Here is a 21478-nt window from a genome sequence, read left to right as displayed (position 1 = left end):
AGTTATGCGTCGGCATGGTCAGACAGCTCTTGTAGACGTTGGAATATCTCACGTTCTTATCCCAGCTGTAGATAGTGGCGATTAAGGGGAAGATGTGTTTTATCTTCTGATTACTTTGTCTCTATCGCTTATATCAGTTGTCAGGAACACAATTTCTCCTTTGCCCCAATTGTGAGTCATTTTTATCATTGGTTATTTGCAACAGAAACTGATCAAGCTGTTTAACATGTCTTATGCAGTGAACGCCGGTATATGTCCGCGTCAGTTTCAGAGCGTGCGTAAGTTGTCGTTATCCACAACCCCAAGTTAGGTGATGACGAGGAAGGAAAGCATTCAGGAACACGTTCAGGAAGAGACAGAGAACCCGACTGTTTTGTAAAGGGGACACAATGTTTATTCTCTGTGGTATTGATCAGCAGATATTGCTGTGTATGGAGGAACTTGCTGGCGGATGATGTAAGAAGTGAAATGTAGTAGTGACGGGAATTTCAATTGTGAAGTTCAAACTTGGATGTTTGACGTTCATTCATGTTGAGACATTTCAGTGAGCGCAGCCATCATTTTCCACCAGGGATATTTTAATGTTTATTGGTGTTGATATGAGTTATAAGGTATTAGAAATGGACAAGAGTTGAGGATTTTTATCCTGTTAATGCTGTTGACGTTTCTACTGGGAAAAGTAACAAATGGTAGTGAACATGCTTCCAGCCTTGACCTGAAATAAACACCTGTTGTCAAGATAATAAATATCTGGCTATGAGGTCATGCACATTAGACACTGATCATAGGCAGTTTGTTGTGGAACATCAACACAAGGACTTGTATTCAACAGCTATTCAACAAACTCTGATGAAGGGAATTCGAGGTATAGCACAGCCATGACACACCGACCATTTCATTTGAGGGAGGAAAAAATATTCTAATTTACTTTCTGCATAAAAGTTACTGTGTACAGTTGGATAAAAACCTGGAGAGTGGATATTTGATGAGTTTATTGAGACGTTTGTGAAAAAAGAAGACTTTAGAGCAATCATAAGTTCATGGAAACATTAATCTAGACTCACGTCTTGGTGAAGACATTGTGTGTGTGTGTACAGGTTGTGGTGTTATGGTGCTTATTGCTCCCGTACATGCACAATACCCATGACTGACAGGGAATAACACGCTAGAGTCGCGGTTTGAATGAAGAAGTGCTTTACATTGTAACACTTGGAGGAAATTGTTCTGTGCATGAGCAATCAGGAAGGGAAAAGTTACACTACAGCGTGTACATGTATTTCTCACTTCAATGTCTTGTCAGTGAAACTTGATCTTGTGATAGAGTCTGTGTTGAATGAAGATTGTGTAGGCCATGCTGTAAGGATAACTATTACTGATCAATAGTATTCCTTTTTCTGACCACATATCGCCAACCCTGAGAACACAAGTTGGTGCATTGTGTGAATACAACTTCTGACAGTGAAGTGATTTCGCAATAAAAGGGACAGCAAGTAAAAGTACATGCAACAGTGAACCTGTTATGAAATTCATGTTGGACATTGTTAACCCAGCCAGGTGATCAGTGCATTAGGCAGTGAGATAGGGGTACGCCCCCCAACAACCGCAGTACGGAGATAGTGATATCTTCCGCGCTGTATCAACACAGGAGTGGGACACAGTTAGCGGGAAGGATATCGTAGCGAGAGAGAGAGCCTCAGTCAGCTGACTGGAGAGATTATTGAGAGACGGTTCCTCCCCTGCTCTCTCACAGGTGGAGTGCCATCCCGGATTATCTGCCATCAACATCGGAACTGTCAAGGTTTTACTTTCAAGTCCATGCAGAGAATTGCTGTTGCTTCAACATGTTGTAATACAGCTGAATTTGTTTCCGGTGTGAGGAAATTTCTAGAAGCAAATTGATTGTTTGGGAAATGATTGTATTTGTGGGATAGCCTGAGCTATTTCAAAGTGATTTGCCTAGCTCCAACTGAGGGTGGCTATTTTTGGATTACAAAAGTATCCTTGGTAATTAGGTGTTTGTGTGATTTATTTTTTTTCATTTTAGACTGATTATTCTTTTTTTAAATGTGTTTTGAAGCCTGAATGCAGTGTTAAAGTCTACAGCCTCAATTAGTGTAATTTGTGAAATTGGGAAAAGTGTGACACTGGCAATAGAGGATACATCAGGTGAAGGCAGACATGTATTTGTGCCATGCTAATGATCATTTGTAAGATTTTATTGTGCTGACGATACCCACTGCATTGCTAAATCAATCTTGGGATCCTTAAGGAGTATAACAAATTTGATAGTTACCGTCATTGATCGAGCAGGAGACTCCAGTTGGTTTCCTCAATTGTTGAAAGCATAACGTGGAGATAGGCATGCCAAGATGAAACTTCTCGGAGTAGAAGCAGTAAACGAGGAAACCGCCTTCATACCCAAGACCGGCACTGACCAGGCAGCCACAGAAACTCCTACTATTATAGTAAGTTCTGCTGATCAACAACCCAACGGGAATGAAATTGAAAAGGCGGCCCCTACCGATGAGGAAGAAAAAGGTAGGCTGGCCATGGTTAACCTTCCCTGTGCTGAGTAGCTCTGTCTTAGTGCAGTGTGTGTAGTTAGAGTTTATTTAAAGTGCAGAGATTTAGACTGATTTGATGCGAGGGTTGCCTTTCATATGCACACACATACTCTATATTTTCATTTCAGGTAAATAGATTGTCAATTAATGATTGCAGTGTGTGTACTGGTAATTTGGAGTTGTTTAAAGTGTAGGGATTTAGACTGATTTGATGGTTGGGAATGTCCTTTCATATGCATACAAATACTCCATATTTTCATTTTGGATTAATAGATTGTTCTTTAAAGATTGCGGTATATTGATAACAGGGAGTTTATTTTAAGAGAGAGATTTAGACTGTTTGATGGTGGGGAATGGCCTTTCATATGCACACACATACTGTATATTTTCATTTTGGATTAATAGATTGTTCTTTTAAGATTGCAGTGTATTGATAACAGGGAGGTTTTTTTAAGGGCAGAGATTTAGGCTGTTTGATGGTGGGGATTTTTATATGCACACACATACTGTATATTTTCATTTTGGATAGAGAAATTGTGTCTCAGTTCATTGTGTGTATTGACAAGTCGGAGTTGTTTCAAGTGTACAGATTCAGACTGATTTGAATGCTTGTGGGTCAGGGGAGTTGTTACCTGTGGTAACATCAGGCCTTGTTTCCCAGTGTACAGGCCAGTAGCAGTGGCCCAGGACACACAGACATTTATATTTTCAGGGTTCAATGAACCTGATAACTGAATGTGTAGGTGTATGTATATGAATTAATAATGTTCACCTTGAGGCACACAGTCAGAATGGCCAGGATATTGTGTTGCAATAGGTCAGATGCAGTACTCACTGCAATATGAAAGATTTGTTGCAATAGGTCAGTTGCAGTGTTGCAATAGGTCAGATTTGTTGCAACAGGTTAGTGTGTTGCAGTAGGTCAGTTGTCGTGTTCAGCAGGTTATTTATCTTGTAAAAGGCCAAATTTGTTGTATTAGATTAACGACAGTGTTGCAAATTATAGGCCTCTTGTCTTGCAACAGGCCAGATTTGTTGCAGTAAATCAGATTTGTTGCAATAGGCCAGATTTGTTGCAGTAAATCAGATTTGTTGCAGTAGATCAGATTTGTTGCAATAGGTCAGATTTGTTGCAATAGGTCAGATTTGTTGCAGTAAATCAGATTTGTTGCAATAGGTCAGATGTGTTGCAGTAGATCAGATTTCTTGCAATAGGTCAGATTTGTTGCAGTAGATCAGATTTGTTGCAGTAGGTCAGCTGCAGGGTTGCAATATCTCTTGTCTGTTGAAAGTAGGTTTTTGTACAACACATTTGTGCACTAAAGACATTACAGACCTGATCCTCAAAGATTTGAGTGTTTTTGGTTGTTGTGTGTTAATAAACATGTAATCCAAGCATTAAGATGGATTGTGTAATGGGCCTGCTACACTGAAGATTGAAATGCACAGTCAAACAGTCATATCAAATCATCTAAAATTAATAAATGATAAGTTTTCTTCTTAACTGTGTATGACATTAGTTTCACAAAATCAATAGCTAACAGATACAGATCGCTATGGCGAATTGATTATACATATATCATATATCATTACTGGTAAATCTCTTGGCTTTTGCTCTGTATTCATATATCAAATAAGTAATCGAATACAGTCCAACCTATTACAACATGTACATTGTGAAGCAATTGATCATACTGACGTAATACCTTATTTTGGTGATAATGGAATCTCCTTTAATAGGCACACCAACAGTCTATATTCTAATTCCTGAAAAGTTCATTGTTACTTATCAAAAAATGATATCCTCTAGTGATACCTCATTTTAATGAGAATTTTTTTATTTGCCAACATAATTGATATATTTTCTTTCCATTATTTTATTTTCTGAAAAAGTTAATTGAGATTTCACAAAAAGTTATTTCCACAAGTGATACCTCATTTTAATGAGAATTACATTTCCTTTTATTTGCACACATAATCGATATAAATTCTTTCAATAATTTGTTGGTTTATTGTTGTTTGTTTTTTCAAAATCACATTTTAGCCTCAGTAATGTTAACACCACCCATCAGGTGGTATAGAATAAGGCTGAAACAGCTGTCAGTGTTTTAATGACAGACAGAACTAATGCAAGCTGCACATGAAATGAGGTACAGGTACTTGGCAACATGGGGGGATAATTTCATAACAAATTACGCTCCTAAAAGGACCAATCATGAAATAGGATGATACATTAGTTTTAATGACTTTGAATAATTGCCACAGGATGGCTGCTGTTAACAATGTTGGGAAGTTTTGATTTACAGCTTCAAATTAGCACCATTTCATGTTGAAAATCTGACCACCTGCTCAGGAGAGTATAGGTTTTGTTTCATCTATGTAGTAGATGTAATTATACTTGGAGTCGCTCCATGATGTTGGGATCAAAAGGTTACATGAAAATTGATAGCTGGAGAGAGATGATGATATTGGATGGTTTTTAAATCAAATCAGTTTTATCAGTGTTAGTAGCATAAATTCAAGAATGTCCATATTATCAATATTGGCATGGCTTTTATAGATTGCATGTTATGAAGATAAATGTAATATTACTTACTACATTGTCGTCATTGTGTGACGTCTTTACTCTGTATGAAATCATCAATATTGCTCGGGAAATACATTAATGGTAAAACATATAGCCAGTTCCTGAAACATTAACACTCTTGACTATAAAAATGTTTTCTTATAGATGAATGTTTTGTCGTTATTTGGTTAATTTAAAAAAACAACGTTATAAATTATTAAATACTTTTATTAAAAACTGTGAAAATGGTGAGAGATTTCCCTTTATCACTCTTAAGTATAGTGTGAATTTGGTGCAGTTTTGTTTGTTTGTTTGCTTCTTGTTTAATGCCATACTCAGTAATATTCCAGCGTTGTGGCGGTTGTCTGAAACTAATTGAGTCTGGACCAGACAATCTAGTGATTGATAACATGAGCATTGTTCCACATAAATGGGATACGATGACATTCATCAACCAAATCAGCGAGCCTGACTTCCTGATCCTTTAAGTTGCCTCTTTCGACAAGCATTGGTTCCTGAAGACCACTTCTAACCCAAACCTCCATGGGTCTCTATCTATATAATGACAGCTTGTAAATAATCCAGTCTTGGACACAATGGTGGATGACAATTAACAATAGGAACTTTGTTGGGTACGATGACACAATCACACATAACCGCCCCATGCTTCTCAATCAGCTCTTTTGACAAGCATAGCGTACTAATTCTTCTTCCCAATCCTCATGAAGATTTCTTGATTAAGATTTTGTGAGTGAGTGGGTGAGTGAGATGAGTTTAATAGAATTCACAGTAACTTCCTCCCTTTTTGAGTTGAACAGAAGATTAAATCATCTAATATTTATATCAGTAAATCTTTTATCTCTATGCTTTATCGATAAAAATTTATGAATAGCAATACTAAATTAATAATTCACTGCAACAGAAATATATATTATGATTATCTTTGTTAAGATGGACATTGATAAAGCAGAAAAATTTATTTTAGACCATTAATAGATCAGCCTAGTTCATATGTAGTATTAAATTAATTAATTAATTAATTGCAGGTCTATATGCATACAGAATAATCTTATTTGTAATCGATACTTATTAGATATCGGTGATACTTTTGAGTTGATGTGTCGATACTGACATTTCCACTGAATGACTGTCCTGTGATGAAAGATATCATCATGAACGATTAATGGCTGAATATTATTCATCATGGGTATTCTGGGTTAAAAAGGTACTAACTATGCAATGCCTACCATGGAATCAACTAAAAAGGTCATTGGATGATCAAAATGGTTGCTCAGAAAAGACAATACTCAGATGAGGGACAACCTACCAGCTGTGGCCACAGTTTTGAAGTCATCTTGATCACACATTATTAAGGATGTGTTATACATAAATACTGCTGACTCTGCCTTTAAACTCAACTCTCTTGAATATATTGGCAAGGGATAGTTTTTTACTTCAACTCACAATAAATGAAAAATCTTCTTCCCCATGCTTGGTTGTCATAGTGATGTATGACTTGGTAGTCATGGTAACAGGTATGTAGTGCAAAATGAGAGCTGGCAGACGACATATTTTTGTCACAGCTTGTCTTTTAGTGTTTTGAATTTGATTAAGTCCCCAAAATTCAATTATTCAGTGCCCACGGCACAAAGCACATTGAAAATGGTAATAGCATTATCCTTAACAAGTAACACTTAGGTGTTAAAAAAAAATGTTTTGGATTCCAATAAGCTGATCATTCTAAAGTTTGTGTGCTGTACCAATTTCATGGATGTCATCGTCAACCAATGAGAATTGGGACATTACCATTGTATGTCAGTTTGATTAAAACACATAAATAATCTATTATGGCCAACCTGGAGCCTTGAGTGGGCATGGGGGTCCCAGTCATCTCAGATTCCACAATTCCCAGAACAGATCTGAGTCCCTTAGGCGTGCACTGAACCTAGGATCATGGGTCCGAATCTCGGTCCACCCTAATTATGTATCAGTTTGTCAGCACCATACCCCTGCTCATGTCTCACCAAAATGGTCAATGTCTTTGACATGCATCACTTCAGGCTTTCGTCCCTCTTCAAGACTACCTCTGTGGTCTATTGGTAGAGCATCCACCCAGAGATTGGAAGGTCCTGGGTTCGAACCCCAGCCGCGTCATACCAGAAGAGGTTAAATGATGGTACTTGTTGTTACCCTGTCTGGCACTTGGCATTACAGGGCTAAAACAAGGACTGGTTGGCTCGGAGTCAGTATACTGTGTCTGAATGGGTTCTTTCTTGTTAAACTGTGGCATGGTATCTCAGTGAGCTAGCACTATAAAATACGGTAGGCATCAGTCCAACTAGTACAAGCACACACACACACACACACACACACACACACACACACACACACACACACACACACACAGAGGCATGCACATCGCTATGTAAATGCTATAATCTTGGATGCGACATTAAACCCCATTTCACCACACCTTCCCTGTTCAAAGCGATGTTAAATCAGACTCCCTCTTGCTGATGTCCCGTGAGATCACTGAAATAATGCTCAAAGTGGCTTTAGACCCAACTCATTGTCTCAGGCGCCCCAAATTTGGTGATCCATGTGATGTTGACAAGAACATGCTTTAGGTTTGATTCCATACTGTCCACATCAGGTTAAGTCAACTAGCCTGTTATAGACTATAATAAGATGAGCATGTTCTTGATGACAGGATTACCTTGTGAGAGTAGATAGGACATATTCTAATCTCATCAATGACGGAATTAAAGAGTGTTATATATGAACATATTATCTCCTTCTCAACTCATTGGATTAAGTAATTTAGACATCAGAATCAAAAGCATTGATGCGAAGAGCGTGTGCATCATCCTGCCATCGTGAGGATCAAGTATCTGCTGATGTTACAGTGTTAGAGGCAGAGCAGGACACTCTGATAATTACATTGTGAAGTGGGAGGATGACAACAGGTGCTTGTTAAGTTACTGTCAGCTTGATCCAGTTAAGAATGCAGTCTGTGATAGCTTGATCCAGTTCTAGATGCATGCTGTTGGTATTTCATGCTAATATCTCATACACTGCACAGTGCTGCACTTTGATCCCGAGATAAATATACTATGCTGTTATCAATGGTAAAACATCCTTCTTGTGTCACAGACATAGATTAGGGATTGCTGAAATTATATTTGATATTTTGCTGTCTACAGATTTCTGGTTGTCTTTGTTATATGGGTAAATAAGAGTCATTTTATAACTCCATAACTCCTGAACCAAGAGATTAAGTTTCGATTTTGAGTTGTTAAAACTGGAGGATTTGGGGGATATACTCTTTATTAATAGACTGAAGTGTGACATTGGTATTAGTTCAGGTTTACTCCCATAATGCTGTTTCTACAGGTTGGGTGGGTTTGATCCAAGTTATGATTATGTTTCTAGGTTTGTCAGCATCACACCAGTGCTTGTGGTTTCACCAAAGTAGTAAACATCTAAGATCTGCTTCACTTTCCTGAGTCCCACATCCAGCTGACGTGCTTTGATACAACTGACATACTCAAAGTGGCATCAAACTCACTCACTCACTCACTCACTCACTCACTCACTCACTCACTCACTTGTGTGGATGTTGTTTACCTTGTAGGCTGATCATTATTCAAACTGCTCAACCTATGTTGCCCCCAACTCTTGACACATGTGCCAAGAAAACCCATAAACAAGAAATAAAATTGCCCATGCCTAAACTACGTAACTTAAGTCTCCACGCCAACACAAATAGTCTTTTATGCCTGTGATTGAATCATGAAAGCCAGAACAAATTCCTCCAGAGTGTTTCACATTGAAAGATTGCGATCATCAGGTGTTTATGCCATGTTCTTATAAACCGCTCCTACGTCTTTGGTAGTCCTTTGAAGACCTGGAACATAAATGATGCATCGTACTGTGGGAATTATGGGTGACGGGTGACTCACTTTGAAATCTCGGCACCCAGATATATCTTTATCTGTTTAATGTTGTCAAAGCTTCTGCAGATTTCTTTCTGTGGGTTGAAGTGTCGTCATCCACAAGTAACTGAAATCTGGAGAGGCATTCCCTGTAATGTTGTAGATTAAAGGTAGTGGTAACATCAAAGGAATACTACATTAACTCATCACTGGCAGTGGACTGAGATGCTCATGACATCTTTGGGATATTGTATCAAATGTTTTGTTTCAAGGAGACTATTTCCTGTGGTAGATGGGTTTTGTGTGGCTTTAGTCATTACTTCAGCAAATTATCATGGCAGAGGAGACGAATGCATTCACACACATTGTACCCATGTCTTCAGCTTGATCTAGGCTTGAAGCTTTATCCACTCCACTCTACCAAAATACCCACAAACCGTCATACAGATATACTTGGTTTGTTTTGTCTCTGCATTATGGAGGGTATGGCATTGAATACAATATTGCACGATAGTGAGTATGGCATTATATGGAATTTGGCATTATAATGAGTAAGGCATTATAGAAATATGGCATTGCTGTGAATATGACACTATATAGAATATTGCACAATAGTGAGTATGACATATATGGAATTTGGCACTATAATGAGTAAGGCATTATAGAAATATGGCATTGTTGTGAATATGACACTATATGGAATATTGCACGATAGTAAGTTTGACATTATATAGAATTTGGCATTATTATGGGTAAGGCATTATAGTAAATATGGCATTGTAGTAAATACGATGCTGTGTTTAGTATGACATTATGGTGTATGGTACTATTGTGAGTATGCCTTTATGGCCAGTATGACATCAGAGCAAATATTGCATTATAAAGGGAACTTCAGACATAAAAGGTTCTACACTGATTTATCAATTTCGTGACTGTTTCTTTAAGACTGCGAAAGTTTGATAGATCTTCTAGTTTTGATAGCAAGGAGCACAGTAGTTTGTCAAGAAACTTCAGAGCTATGTCCTGAGAGAGTCCATCAGTAATAAGCTGCCTGGAGAGCACATACACCATAATGTATATTCCACATAGGTAGGCTTGATCGGAAAGCCGATTAATCAGAAATTATTTTAAGTTTGGTCTCTTCAGAGGAACTCCGTTGTATTGATTAGGCATATTTAATCACAAATTCTGCCAAATGTGACTATGGCCTTCTCCCTTATGTATTGGATGGGATTGAAAACTACTTTCATTTCCTTGGTTTCATGTGTGCTTATGTCCAAAATGAAACTAACTCCCAAAAGAGGTTTTGATGGCATTTATCAAATTTGAAAAATGACAGAAATATCAGTGATGATCAGGGAAAAACCTGCTAAATTGGCAGAGCTTGGAAAAGAAGGATCTAATATCTTCAAATATTTTTTTTGCATCAGAATGATGGAAAGTTCCTATTGATTCCTTGTGTGAAATCTTTTGAAGTTGTTTTCTGAAACTTGGAGGCATTTTAAAGCTGCCACTAATATGAAAAGGGCACTTATCAAATAGAAAGGTGTAGGGACGTGATGATGGGTTTAATAAATCCAATTTAAAGTTGATTCGTTTAGAATAAAGTGTCATGGTTCTGCTGACTTGACCCAGAGAAAGGAAAGGTGATCGAAGCATCCCTGTAACAAGACTAGTTATGAAGCTGATATTCTCTTGATTGATTTTGCAAAGTGAGTTGAGCTTAAACTGAATTTCAGGTATATCATTATGTGTTTGCCAAAAGTAGGGGCAAATCCATTGACATTTACTGCCCCTGTGAAACCTCTGAGCAGGGTTATGGTGTTGACCAACCTAGAATCATCGAGGACACAACCTTAATTACGATCAGCGGACATCTTGGCAACTAAGGGACACAACTCTGCACAGCAACATTCCAGCTTCACAAACACCATGCAGCGATACCAATGCACCAATTTTGGAGAATTAGCATCACTTTATGACAAAGGCGAAAATTTGTGAATGGAACTTGTTATTTTACTGCAGTTGTCTCCCTTGCAAGATGGTTTAGGCATGAGGTTTAATTATGTCACTGCATCTTTTGATGTTAGTTTAGGTTTCAGAACTCTCAAAAACTGCTGTTTTGTATCCATCTTTAGGCAGAAGATCTGTCATAAGGGTAACTGATAGGCTGGCCAGTCCCTGTACACAGATGGCATACATGGCATTAAAGGGTTCACAGGGCATACAGGTCTCTTATCACAGGGCATACAGGCCTCTCGTCACAGGGCATACAGGTCTCTCATCACAGGGCATACAGGTCTCTTATCACAGGGCATACAGGTCTCTTATCACAGGGCATACAGGTCTCTCATCACAGGGCATACAGGCCTCTTATCACAGGGCATACAGGCCTCTCGTCACAGGGCATACAGGCCTCTTATCACAGGGCATACAGGCCTCTCGTCACAGGGCATACAGGTCTCTTATCACAGGGCATACAGGTCTCTCATCACAGGGCATACAGGCCTCTTTTCACAGGGCATACAGGTCTCTTATCACAGGGCATACAGGCCTCTTATCACAGGGCATACAGGTCTCTCATCACAGGGCATACAGGCCTCTTTTCACAGGGCATACAGGTCTCTCATCACAGGGCATACAGGCCTCTTTTCACAGGGCATACAGGTCTCTCATCACAGGGCATACAGGCCTCTTTTCACAGGGCATACATGTCTCTTATCACAGGGCATACAGGCCTCTTTTCACAGGGCATACATGTCTCTTATCACAGGGCATACAGGCCTCTTTTCACAGGGCATACAGGTCCTTTATCATGGGGCATACAGGTCTCTTATTATTGGGCATACAGGTCTCTTAACACAGGGCATACAGGTCCCTTATCACTGGGCATACAGGTCCCTTATCACTGGGCATACAGGTCTCTTATCACAGGGCATACGGGTCCTTTATCATGGGGCATACAGGTCTCTTATTATTGGGCATACAGGTCTCTTAACACATGGCATACAGGTCCCTTATCATGGGGCATACAGGTCTCTTATTATTGGGCATACAGGTCTCTTAACACAGGGCATACAGGTCCCTTATCACTTGGCATACAGGTCTCTTAACACAGGGCATACAGGTCCCTTATCATGGGGCATACAGGTCTCTTATTATTGGGCATACAAGTCTCTTAACACAGGGCATACAGGTCCCTTATCACTGGGCATTCAAGTCTCTTATCATTGGGCATACAGGTCCCTTATCATGGGGCATACAGGTCCCTTATCACAGGGCATTCAAGTCTCTTATCATGAGGCATACAGGTCCCTTATCATGGGGCATACAGGTCCCTTATCACTGGGCATAGAGGTCTCTTATTGGGCATAGATGTCTCTTATTGGGCATACAGGTCTCTTATCACAGGGCATACAGGTCCCTTATCATGGGGCATACAGGTCCCTTATCATGGGGCATACAGGTCCCTTATCACTGGGCATACAGGTCCCTTATCATGGGGCATACAGGTCCCTTATCATGAGGCATACAGGTCCCTTATCATGGGTCATACAGGTCCCTTATCATGGGGCATACAGGTCCCTTATCACTGGGCATAGAGGTCTCTTATTGGGCATACAGGTCTCTTATCACAGGGCATACAGGTCCCTTATCATGGGGCATACAGGTCCCTTATCACTGGGCATACAGGTCCCTTATCATGGGGCATACAGGTCCCTTATCATTGGGCATACAGGTCCCTTATCATGGGGCATACAGGTCCCTTATCACTGGGCATACAGGTCCCTTATCATTGGGCATACAGGTCCCTTATCACAGGGCATACAGGGCTCTTATCACGGGACATACAGGTCCCTTATCACTGGGCATACAGGTCCCTTATCATGGGGCATACAGGTCCCTTATCACAGGGCATACAGGTCTCTTGTCACAGAGCATATAGGACCAGCATGTCCAGCCCTTGGTTCCGCATTTGAGGTCTGGTATCACAGGGCATGTGGCGTTGGGGCATGTTGTGATCCCCAGATACAATTATTACTTACTCAGTGTGTCCACACCAAGGTGGCTGCTTTAACAACAACAAGAGCTGAAATTGGAGAACACTGATGAGATTAAAGGTATCACATTGTAATGATGGGGATTGTTACCATGGGCCTTGTCAATATAAGTGATCAGAGTTGGGTATACGATCACTTGAGATGCTTGGGAGAAAAGTGGGTGTAGACTGGTATTGAGACACGACAACCCGAAGCCTTTGGATGGGAGTGCCAAAAATAAGCCAGAGCAGAAGTGAAATTGGATTCTTTTTCAAGAATAATGAATGTTGGCAGAAATAGGTTTGTGAAAGATGGGCATAAATGAAAGGTGTGAGCAATGCAAGAGGCAGAAGGTTCACAACAGATATCATTATGATTGCTTCTCAGAATACAGAATTGTGTTATCATAGTTTGATTTCCAGATTGGCCAAATGTTTTATTAATGTCGAAGACCTGTATCTCTGGGGGCTTTCCTCTCACATTATGCTCACACACCTTGATGTAACCGAAATATTCTGTTCAAAGTCGTGTTAAACCTAACTCACTCACTCACAATAGCAAGGGAGAATCTAGTGAGTTTGGCTTTTCAACTTAGAATTTATTTCTTAGAATATATTTCCAGTTTAATCTTTCATAGATTCATTTGAAACTTTCATGAACAAATTGGTTTCACAATCTTTCCATTTGCTCATTTAAAAGAAACAGTTGTTGCAAGACAGAACTTGAGGATCATGACATATATTCCAACATATCCAAGTAAAAGAATCCAATTCACACCTTGATTCTTCATTATTATGATTGACTGTACATTTACAATACTCAAGGTCTATCTCATTTCAAAGCAAACACCAAAATCCCAACATTAAATAAGCTTGTTGTGCTTCCCATTGAAGCTTATAATAAACATGGTTAGAATCTGTCCGGCAACTGCTACAGGGTATTATGCACTTCAATAACAATCTCTGGGAACAACCAGGTATATACAGGCGATATTCAAAAGGCTTTGGAAACTCCAAGCTTTCAACATATTCCATACCTACCTGTGGCTTCTTGCTGTGGGGGGATATCACATTATGTGTAAACTTTTATTTCAGTGTTTGGTGCTGCCGTAAGACATATTGATTTCAGCTTAAAAACTCTGTGCTGTGCCTCTCCATGTTGAAACATTGGCAGCAAGGGGTAGAGTTAACTGTAAGGAGCTTATGTTGTTAAAGACAGTTGTCCTAGGGAGGTGTGCTGGTTGAGCCTGCTCGCTCATAGATGCAATCTTTGTTTGTGGGATATATCGATTAGCAAAAGTTTACTTTTGGGTTTATTACATGGAAACTTTTTTGTTGCGTTAATCGAGAGATAAAAAGCAAATTTATGAAGTCTGAGTTGAGGTTAAATGGATTCCAGTAGCGTCATTATTAGAGTTGTGCTTGGGATGAAATGACGAACGGATTAATGTGAGAAATTTATACCTTAGCGGTCCCAGATCAATATTTTAAGACTGGCTTTGTGATTGGGAGGGTGAGATCGGAGATTATTCAGCGATGAAGTTGCTGGGAGTGGAGAGTGTGTCGGAGCAAGGTGCGGCAACGACTAATGTGGAAAGTAATGAACTGAAAACATTGCTCCCGAAACCTGCCGAGACATCAGAACCGGCGGATAGTAAAACTGACAAAAGTGATGAAATCATTGATGATGAGAGAGGTAGGTTTTTGATGGGGTTTCACATTTTATACACTTTTCCTCATAATTGTCTGTTTCCTAAAGTTTTCAATCTTTGCAAATAGCTGTGTTAATTGGATTCTATATATGTCGGGAAATAAATGATTTCATTTCGATACTGTACCAAGTGTTATATGGAGTAATCATGTTTCGGATACTTTATTGCATGACTTAAGGGTCAGCCACGTTTGTGATAATCGTCTTGTGATTACCATCGCCGTCTTCTTTATGTTTTCTTCAGAAATGGAACTGTGGTGAAACAAGTTGTTTTCAGTCAGAATTAAATTTTGTCTTGGGGTTTTTATTCTCTCAAAGTTGGCAAGTTGCGCCAAACAACATCTGCGTATCGCGAGAAGAATTATGTTGTGCCAAGTAATCCTTCTGTTTATAAACAACAAAAAATGATTTGGGGATCATGCTGAGGAAATCTGTTTACATATATTTTGACAAAAACCTTAATGAGAGAGTCTTTAATGTGTTTCAAGGCAATATTTGCAATTATTCTTGGTAGGTAAAACATTTTTGTCCCAGTAATTAGTGATCTGTTTGAAGATATATCAGAATCTGTTACTTTTGTTAGGTTCAAAGTGATTTATCAAAACCTGCTCAGATAATGACTGACTGAGTATGTTTTAACGCCGCTTTTAGCAATATTCAGGCAATATCACGGCGGGGGACACCAGAAATGGGCTTCACACATTGTACCCATGTCAGGAATTGAACCAGCTCAGATAATGATATTTGGCCCCAAATCTGTATTAAATGTCAGTATAAATTCCCAAATTGGCAGAAGGATTTCCCAATTCCAATTTATATAGTTATGACTAATGTTATGGCTAGGTAATTTGTATTTTTAGGATAGCAGGCCCATTACAGAGGAAGAGGCTCTAATGCTTACCGTATTCGACGTAATAAGCGCCCAGGGCGCTCAAAATTAGAAATAGGGGGCTCTTATTAGAATATTATTTTGGTGGAAAAAGCAGAGTTGAAAGATAAATTTCGTGGTTTATGCTGACAGACTGAAATGTTTATATGCCACAGATATATTTTTCCAGAATTCATTTGCCCATAATTAAGAATGCATATAACACACGAGTGCGTAATATACGCGAATGAAAAAGTCTTGTGTACATTGATCAATCGGAAGGGGTGCTAATTGAAATTGTTCACGAGCCAATATATTAGCAAATATCGACGTGGGCGCTTATTAGAGCGGGGCGTTATTACGTCAAATACGGTAGTTATATATTTTTGCACTGAATGCAATTTTAAAATAACTCAGAAGTTAGGAAAATAAAAAATTCATAAAAAAATCCCAAATATTCAACAAAATGAGGAATTTGTTCCCAATTTGCCTGCCAAGGACACTTTGTTCATAATCCTAGCTAAATCCCTGGTTCATGGGTGGCCCATCTAATCTAATGATATGTGGAAAATATTTCAAATCAATACCTTCATCAAACCAATTGTTGCCCATAAAGCTTCAGATGTACCAGTGCACCATGCTTGGCTTAAACGCTGACTGAAATGGGGATTTGGTTATTATGATATGTGTTCTAGCTTATAGTGCACCTCAACAGCATGGGTATTTGTTCATGCTATCAACCACTGGTTTGACTAGGCTTGATTGGGGGCATTGGTGCCCCAGTTGTCTAAAGCACCACAATTCACTGTGCAGAGTTGCATCAATGGGGTACAACAGAAACCTATGGTCATAGGTTCAAATCCCGGTTTGCCCAATTACGTTCCTAGGTTTGTCAGCACCACACCCGTGCTTGTGGCTTTCACCGAAATGGTAAACATCTAAGACCTTCATCTCTTTGGGCATTTAAATCCAACGCACTCACTCACTCTTGGCCCCTGGGATCTAGCTGTAATTGTGCTGATTGTGGTGTTTACCAGGTCACTCACTCAAAGGCCATTATCCAAGAAAGCTACATGGTTTGAAACTCTGTCAAATCAACCACTCTGTTTTACACCCTCTTCCAGACATGTATTTTCAGTGCCGACATTTTATCATTAACAATATATCAGAAAGAAGGAACTAATCACTGCAACTAATCAAACTTGATCCGTCTGTCCCATCACCACCTCCCAAACTCGGCCAACTTTGAAGTGATTTATAAATGCCAAGCTCCATTTATGGTCAAGTTCATTTGTTTTAGATATTACCCAGTGATCAATCCATCCTCAGTAATCTAGTGCCTGTCGTTATCACCTTGCCTGAACAAACAGCCGATGATTTGGGTAACCATTTCCAGAGGAAGCATTATGGAACCACCACAGCTAGCAGATCAGAACATGGCAGTGCAGTCCCTGCACTTACACAGTGCCCAGTAATGTGAACGCACTTGTTGATCTAAGGGTATTAGCAGCCCTTTGGGATTACATTTTAATATAGAAAGATAGATTAACTTCTATTTTTGTAAATATGATTTCACAATGGTTTGTGAAATATCTATTGTGTAAATGCTTGATTATTTCAATTACAGACCCTGGAGAGTTCCAATAGTTATGAATTATCGATTTCAGAGGGAAAACTTCAGGGGTAACATAATGGTTAAGGTGGGTTAAGCGTTTGCTCTTCATGCAAGGCCCCAGACAGGATTCCAAACATCTGGGTGAAGCTCATGCTGGAATAAACTGCAATAAAAACAATATTCATCATATTCACTCTTATCAAAGTTATTTTAAAATCAATTTCATTTCAAAGTTTTAATAATGTCATTCTGACACAAACCTTAACGTATGGTGCAACATGTTTGAAGAATGACTTATTTTCTGTCATTGTTTGCTACCTCAATGGAGTGCATCTGTTGTCTGGGGATAGAGCGTCTACCCTGAGAGTGCAGCATTATACCAAAGACGTTAAAAGATGGTACTTGTTGTTACCCTGCCTGGCACTCGACACTAAGGGAATAAATTTTATTACAAGGACTGGTCAGCTCGGAGTCAGTATACTGTGTCTGAGTGGGGTAAATCATGTTGAAACTGTGGTATGGCCCCTCATTGGGTTAGCACTATGAAATCTGCATTAATCCAGAATTGTACAAGCAGCCCCATGCCACATACCTGCAACACACACATAAGCAGGCAAAATACTTTATCAGTGCAATAATCTTGAATGCAACGTTAACCCTATTTAAAACATCTAGTCTCTAAAATAAACATATCTTACAGTAAAAAAACAGTAGTTAAATTATCTTAATAAAAACATAATAAAAAACAGCCAAGAGACTCTCTTCATTTTCAGATACTGCATACTGCAGTAATCTAGACTTGCCAAACACTATAGACTTGCATGGGTTGAATTGGATATATTTGTATCAGGGTCTGTATGACAGATTACCATTTCACCTCACTTCACCATTGTCGGTGATTGCTTCCAAACGAAATAAGAATCCTTGTCACAGACGAGAGCACCACCTCGTTGTATTCCTGGAAAGATTTGGTTTATGGGAATGGTGGTGTGAGTGTGATCCCTTCTTGCTTCCCCCCAGACTCGTCCTTGTGCAGGAAGATGGCTGTGGTACACCTGGGATGATTACCAACGTTGACGCTCGTCATGGACAGTTTTAATATACTCCTATCATTATCAGGCTCTCACATCGATGCTGACAGTGAAGGCACTGACAGGTGCAGGACGAAATAGGTTATCACAGTCCCACTGACCCCTGATAAGTGTTGGCTAGATCTTAGGGTGTCTTGGGAGTTATGATTGACTTTGTGGAACAGGGCCCAGATACTGGGCATGTAACTCTTTTGAAAGTGTTAATTGTCCTGTGTGATGAACCATCTATCTAGATCAGGATTATTTCGGTCTGATCTCAAAGATCACAGCTCCTGATAGCATTTGAATTTCCAACTATTCACTGACAGGACTGTATGACATGGGGAAGGTATCAACCATGGATAAGTTTGAAGATTTGTATGTATCAGGCTATGTTCTGTTGGATATGTGGTGGCCCAGACCTCCAAGGTGATGTAGTTTGCTTAAACAGAATTGCATCCCTTAGCTGTGTCAGGATCAGCAGATTTTGGGTGTGGAGATTCACATTGGTTATGATCCTTGGTCTGTCAGCACCAAGCTTGTGAGTTTCACCAAAGTGGTAAACATCTGACCCTTGCATCCACACTTGCCTGACACTTGCCTGACTCACAGATACAGGAGTGGCAGCTTAATGCTACATTGTATTTGATCTTGTCTGTTCCTGTGAGGTGAAAGTTTCACACCTAGGGTTATATAAGTAGGCTCCAGGACACACATCATTTCAAACTTTTCCATGAAATGCTTTCCCTTCTAGTAAACATGAAAATGAACTAAGGACATCGTTAGTAGATCTCCATATCAATGTATAATAGTGAACATGGGTTCTACCGATCTAGCTGGGTTACTCACGGGTCACCACACTACCCAGTATTTTAGAAGGGAATCCTACTCATGGAGTCTACAATGATTTGGCAAGTCTAGATTGCCTCAGATCTTGAAATTATGCATTGTCATGGGCTCCATCTGGATTTCCCATTTTATTTTGTGGATATATATTTTTAATGAGATAACTTTATTTCTGGGTTAAATGTTAGTCTACACTAACCTCTCTCACCTCATGGAACGACCCGTGACGATCCGGGGTAGAATAGGTCTTCCAAAACCCATGCTTGCCGTAAAAGGCGACTATGCTTGTTGTAAGAGGCGACTAACAGGATCGGGTGGTCAGGCTCTCTGTCTTGGTTGATGCATGTCATCGTATCCCAATTGCGTGGATCGATGCTCATGATGTCAATCACTATATTGTCTGGTCCAGATGGGATTATTTACCCCAGTCATATAGCTGGTATATTGCTGAGTGCGGCGTTAAACAACAAACAAACAAACCTCATGGAAGACACTAATTTCACTGCAAGGCAACTCATGACTCCTCTGCACTGAAGTTGTTGCATCAGTTGTGGTTGCATCTGTGTCTGTTTGCATCGGCTTTGGTTGCTTCAGTGGCTGTTTGTAACTAATCTCAGAGTCACGAAGGTTTTAGCCTCCCATGGAGAAATCAGAAGGCTTGCACATGTTGTACAGTTCAATGCACAGAATAATCTTGAAGAAATGTGTTACTTCACTTACGCATGTACCCTTGAGATTGTGCACAAAGTCATGGTTTAAACTGCTTCCATGTTATTGAGGAGCTAGTCTGTGAAATGTTTTCACACCTCTTGTTTTGACAGTGCATAGAGGCCTTCTTGAAACATGAACCCAAAGTAAGGTTAAATAAGAAGTGTCCATTTTACATGAGATTGATATTAAGAGTCAGTCCATGGATGTTTACAGAATATACAGACAATACGTCAGCAAGATGAGGAATATTCCAGTCATGTCTGCCATGAAACTGTCCAATAGTTGATAAAATCAACTGGGAATTGCTCATGTTGATTAACAACATAGTTGATGCTGTGAAAACTTGAAAATCTTACTTTAAGACTAATGCCAGAAAACATTGTCATGACCAGATCTTTTGTGATAGGGGTTGGGCTGATTTGCGAACAATGTTAACTAAATGTTGATCTCCTAGTTTGTTTACCTTTGACAGAATAAAGAAATCACAGAACTGGGCAGGATATTTGCAATCTGATATTTTGTTGTATTCGGAGATTCTTCTCACGTATTGATCTTGTTGGAACAAGAAGAAATATATGTGTGTATCCATTGATGTTTCATATTGTAGGGTTTCTTGCGCTTCATTTAAAGTCCCCTGTGAATCACAACAGGTCTTTTGTAGCCATTTGGAAGATGGATGAACATCAAGACATGAATTTTTTTATGGATAAAAACTGTTATTCTTTTATTAGTAGCCCTAAAACGTCGTTGCAGATGTTTAATGTATTTGTGTTTGTATTTATTAATTTTGTACAAGGTGTGCAGGTGACCTAAGGTACTGCAGTTCCCTGTGCAGAGTTTCATCCTTTGTTTCCAGGTCTGTTGGCACCAAAGTGGTTAATGTCTGACACCTTCATTTTTTTGGGCTTTCTTCTCACATTGAGCTGACATGCTGTGATGCAACTGAAATAATGTTCAAAGTGGCATTAAGCCCAACTCGCTCGCTTGCTCACTCACTCACTCACTCACTCACTCACTCACTCACTCACTCACTCACTCACTCACTCACTCACTCACTCACTCACTCACTCACTCACCTATTCACTGAAGGCACTGAGAAATTTTCAAATAATTGGAAATCTTTTTGAGAGGAAACTGATCATATAGATTTAGAACCTTTCGATGAAAATGGACAGACTCCAGGCCTTCATACCCCTGACATTCAGGACACAGAACTTGCCATCTATAAAAGATTCATTAAGCCCAACAAATCATTAATGGAAACATTTGACATTCTGGTAGATTGGGTGACATTTTGTTCTAATCAGGAACAACAGATATTGATGAAGACATTAACAAAAAATCTACTTCATAAGTTTCTTTCTTTATTTGTTTTGTTGCACTCAGCAATAGACATTGGCAGCTGTAAATGATGGAGATATTAGGAGCAACATTCCACACAGTCGTTGTACATTAACACGACCATGTCATCAAGCCTGACCCCCTGATCCATTAAGTCACTTCATACAATGACCGCCTCTGTGGTCTAGTGGTACAGCGTCCGCCCGGAGAGC

The 21478-nt window shown here is 39.5% G+C and overlaps 1 protein-coding gene across 6 annotated transcripts in view; it reads left to right on the top strand.

Annotated features, from left to right (window-relative positions):
• LOC124148276 (solute carrier family 12 member 4-like) overlaps positions 1-21478 on the top strand; it is a 179986-nt gene that overhangs the window by 82388 nt on the left and 76120 nt on the right. For 2 of the 6 annotated variants that reach the window (XM_046519285.2, XM_046519286.2), the window contains exons 1-2: positions 332-1995; positions 2344-2538. The exons of 3 other annotated variants lie outside the window; for them this stretch is intronic. In XM_046519285.2, the coding sequence (XP_046375241.1) occupies positions 2370-2538 (169 nt within the window). In that variant the 5' untranslated portion in view covers positions 332-1995; positions 2344-2369. Of the gene's footprint in view, positions 1-331; positions 1996-2343; positions 2539-21478 lie in introns of those variants that run through there. One more of the 6 variants, XM_046519284.2, reaches the window with a different exon arrangement.

The sequence above is a fragment of the Haliotis rufescens genome, unplaced genomic scaffold (assembly GCF_023055435.1).
Source record: "Haliotis rufescens isolate VD_foot unplaced genomic scaffold, xgHalRufe1.0.p SCAF_19, whole genome shotgun sequence".
NCBI lineage: Eukaryota > Metazoa > Mollusca > Gastropoda > Lepetellida > Haliotidae > Haliotis > Haliotis rufescens.
Note: the sequence above shows the minus strand (reverse complement) of the source record. Positions and strands in the feature narration are given on the sequence as shown.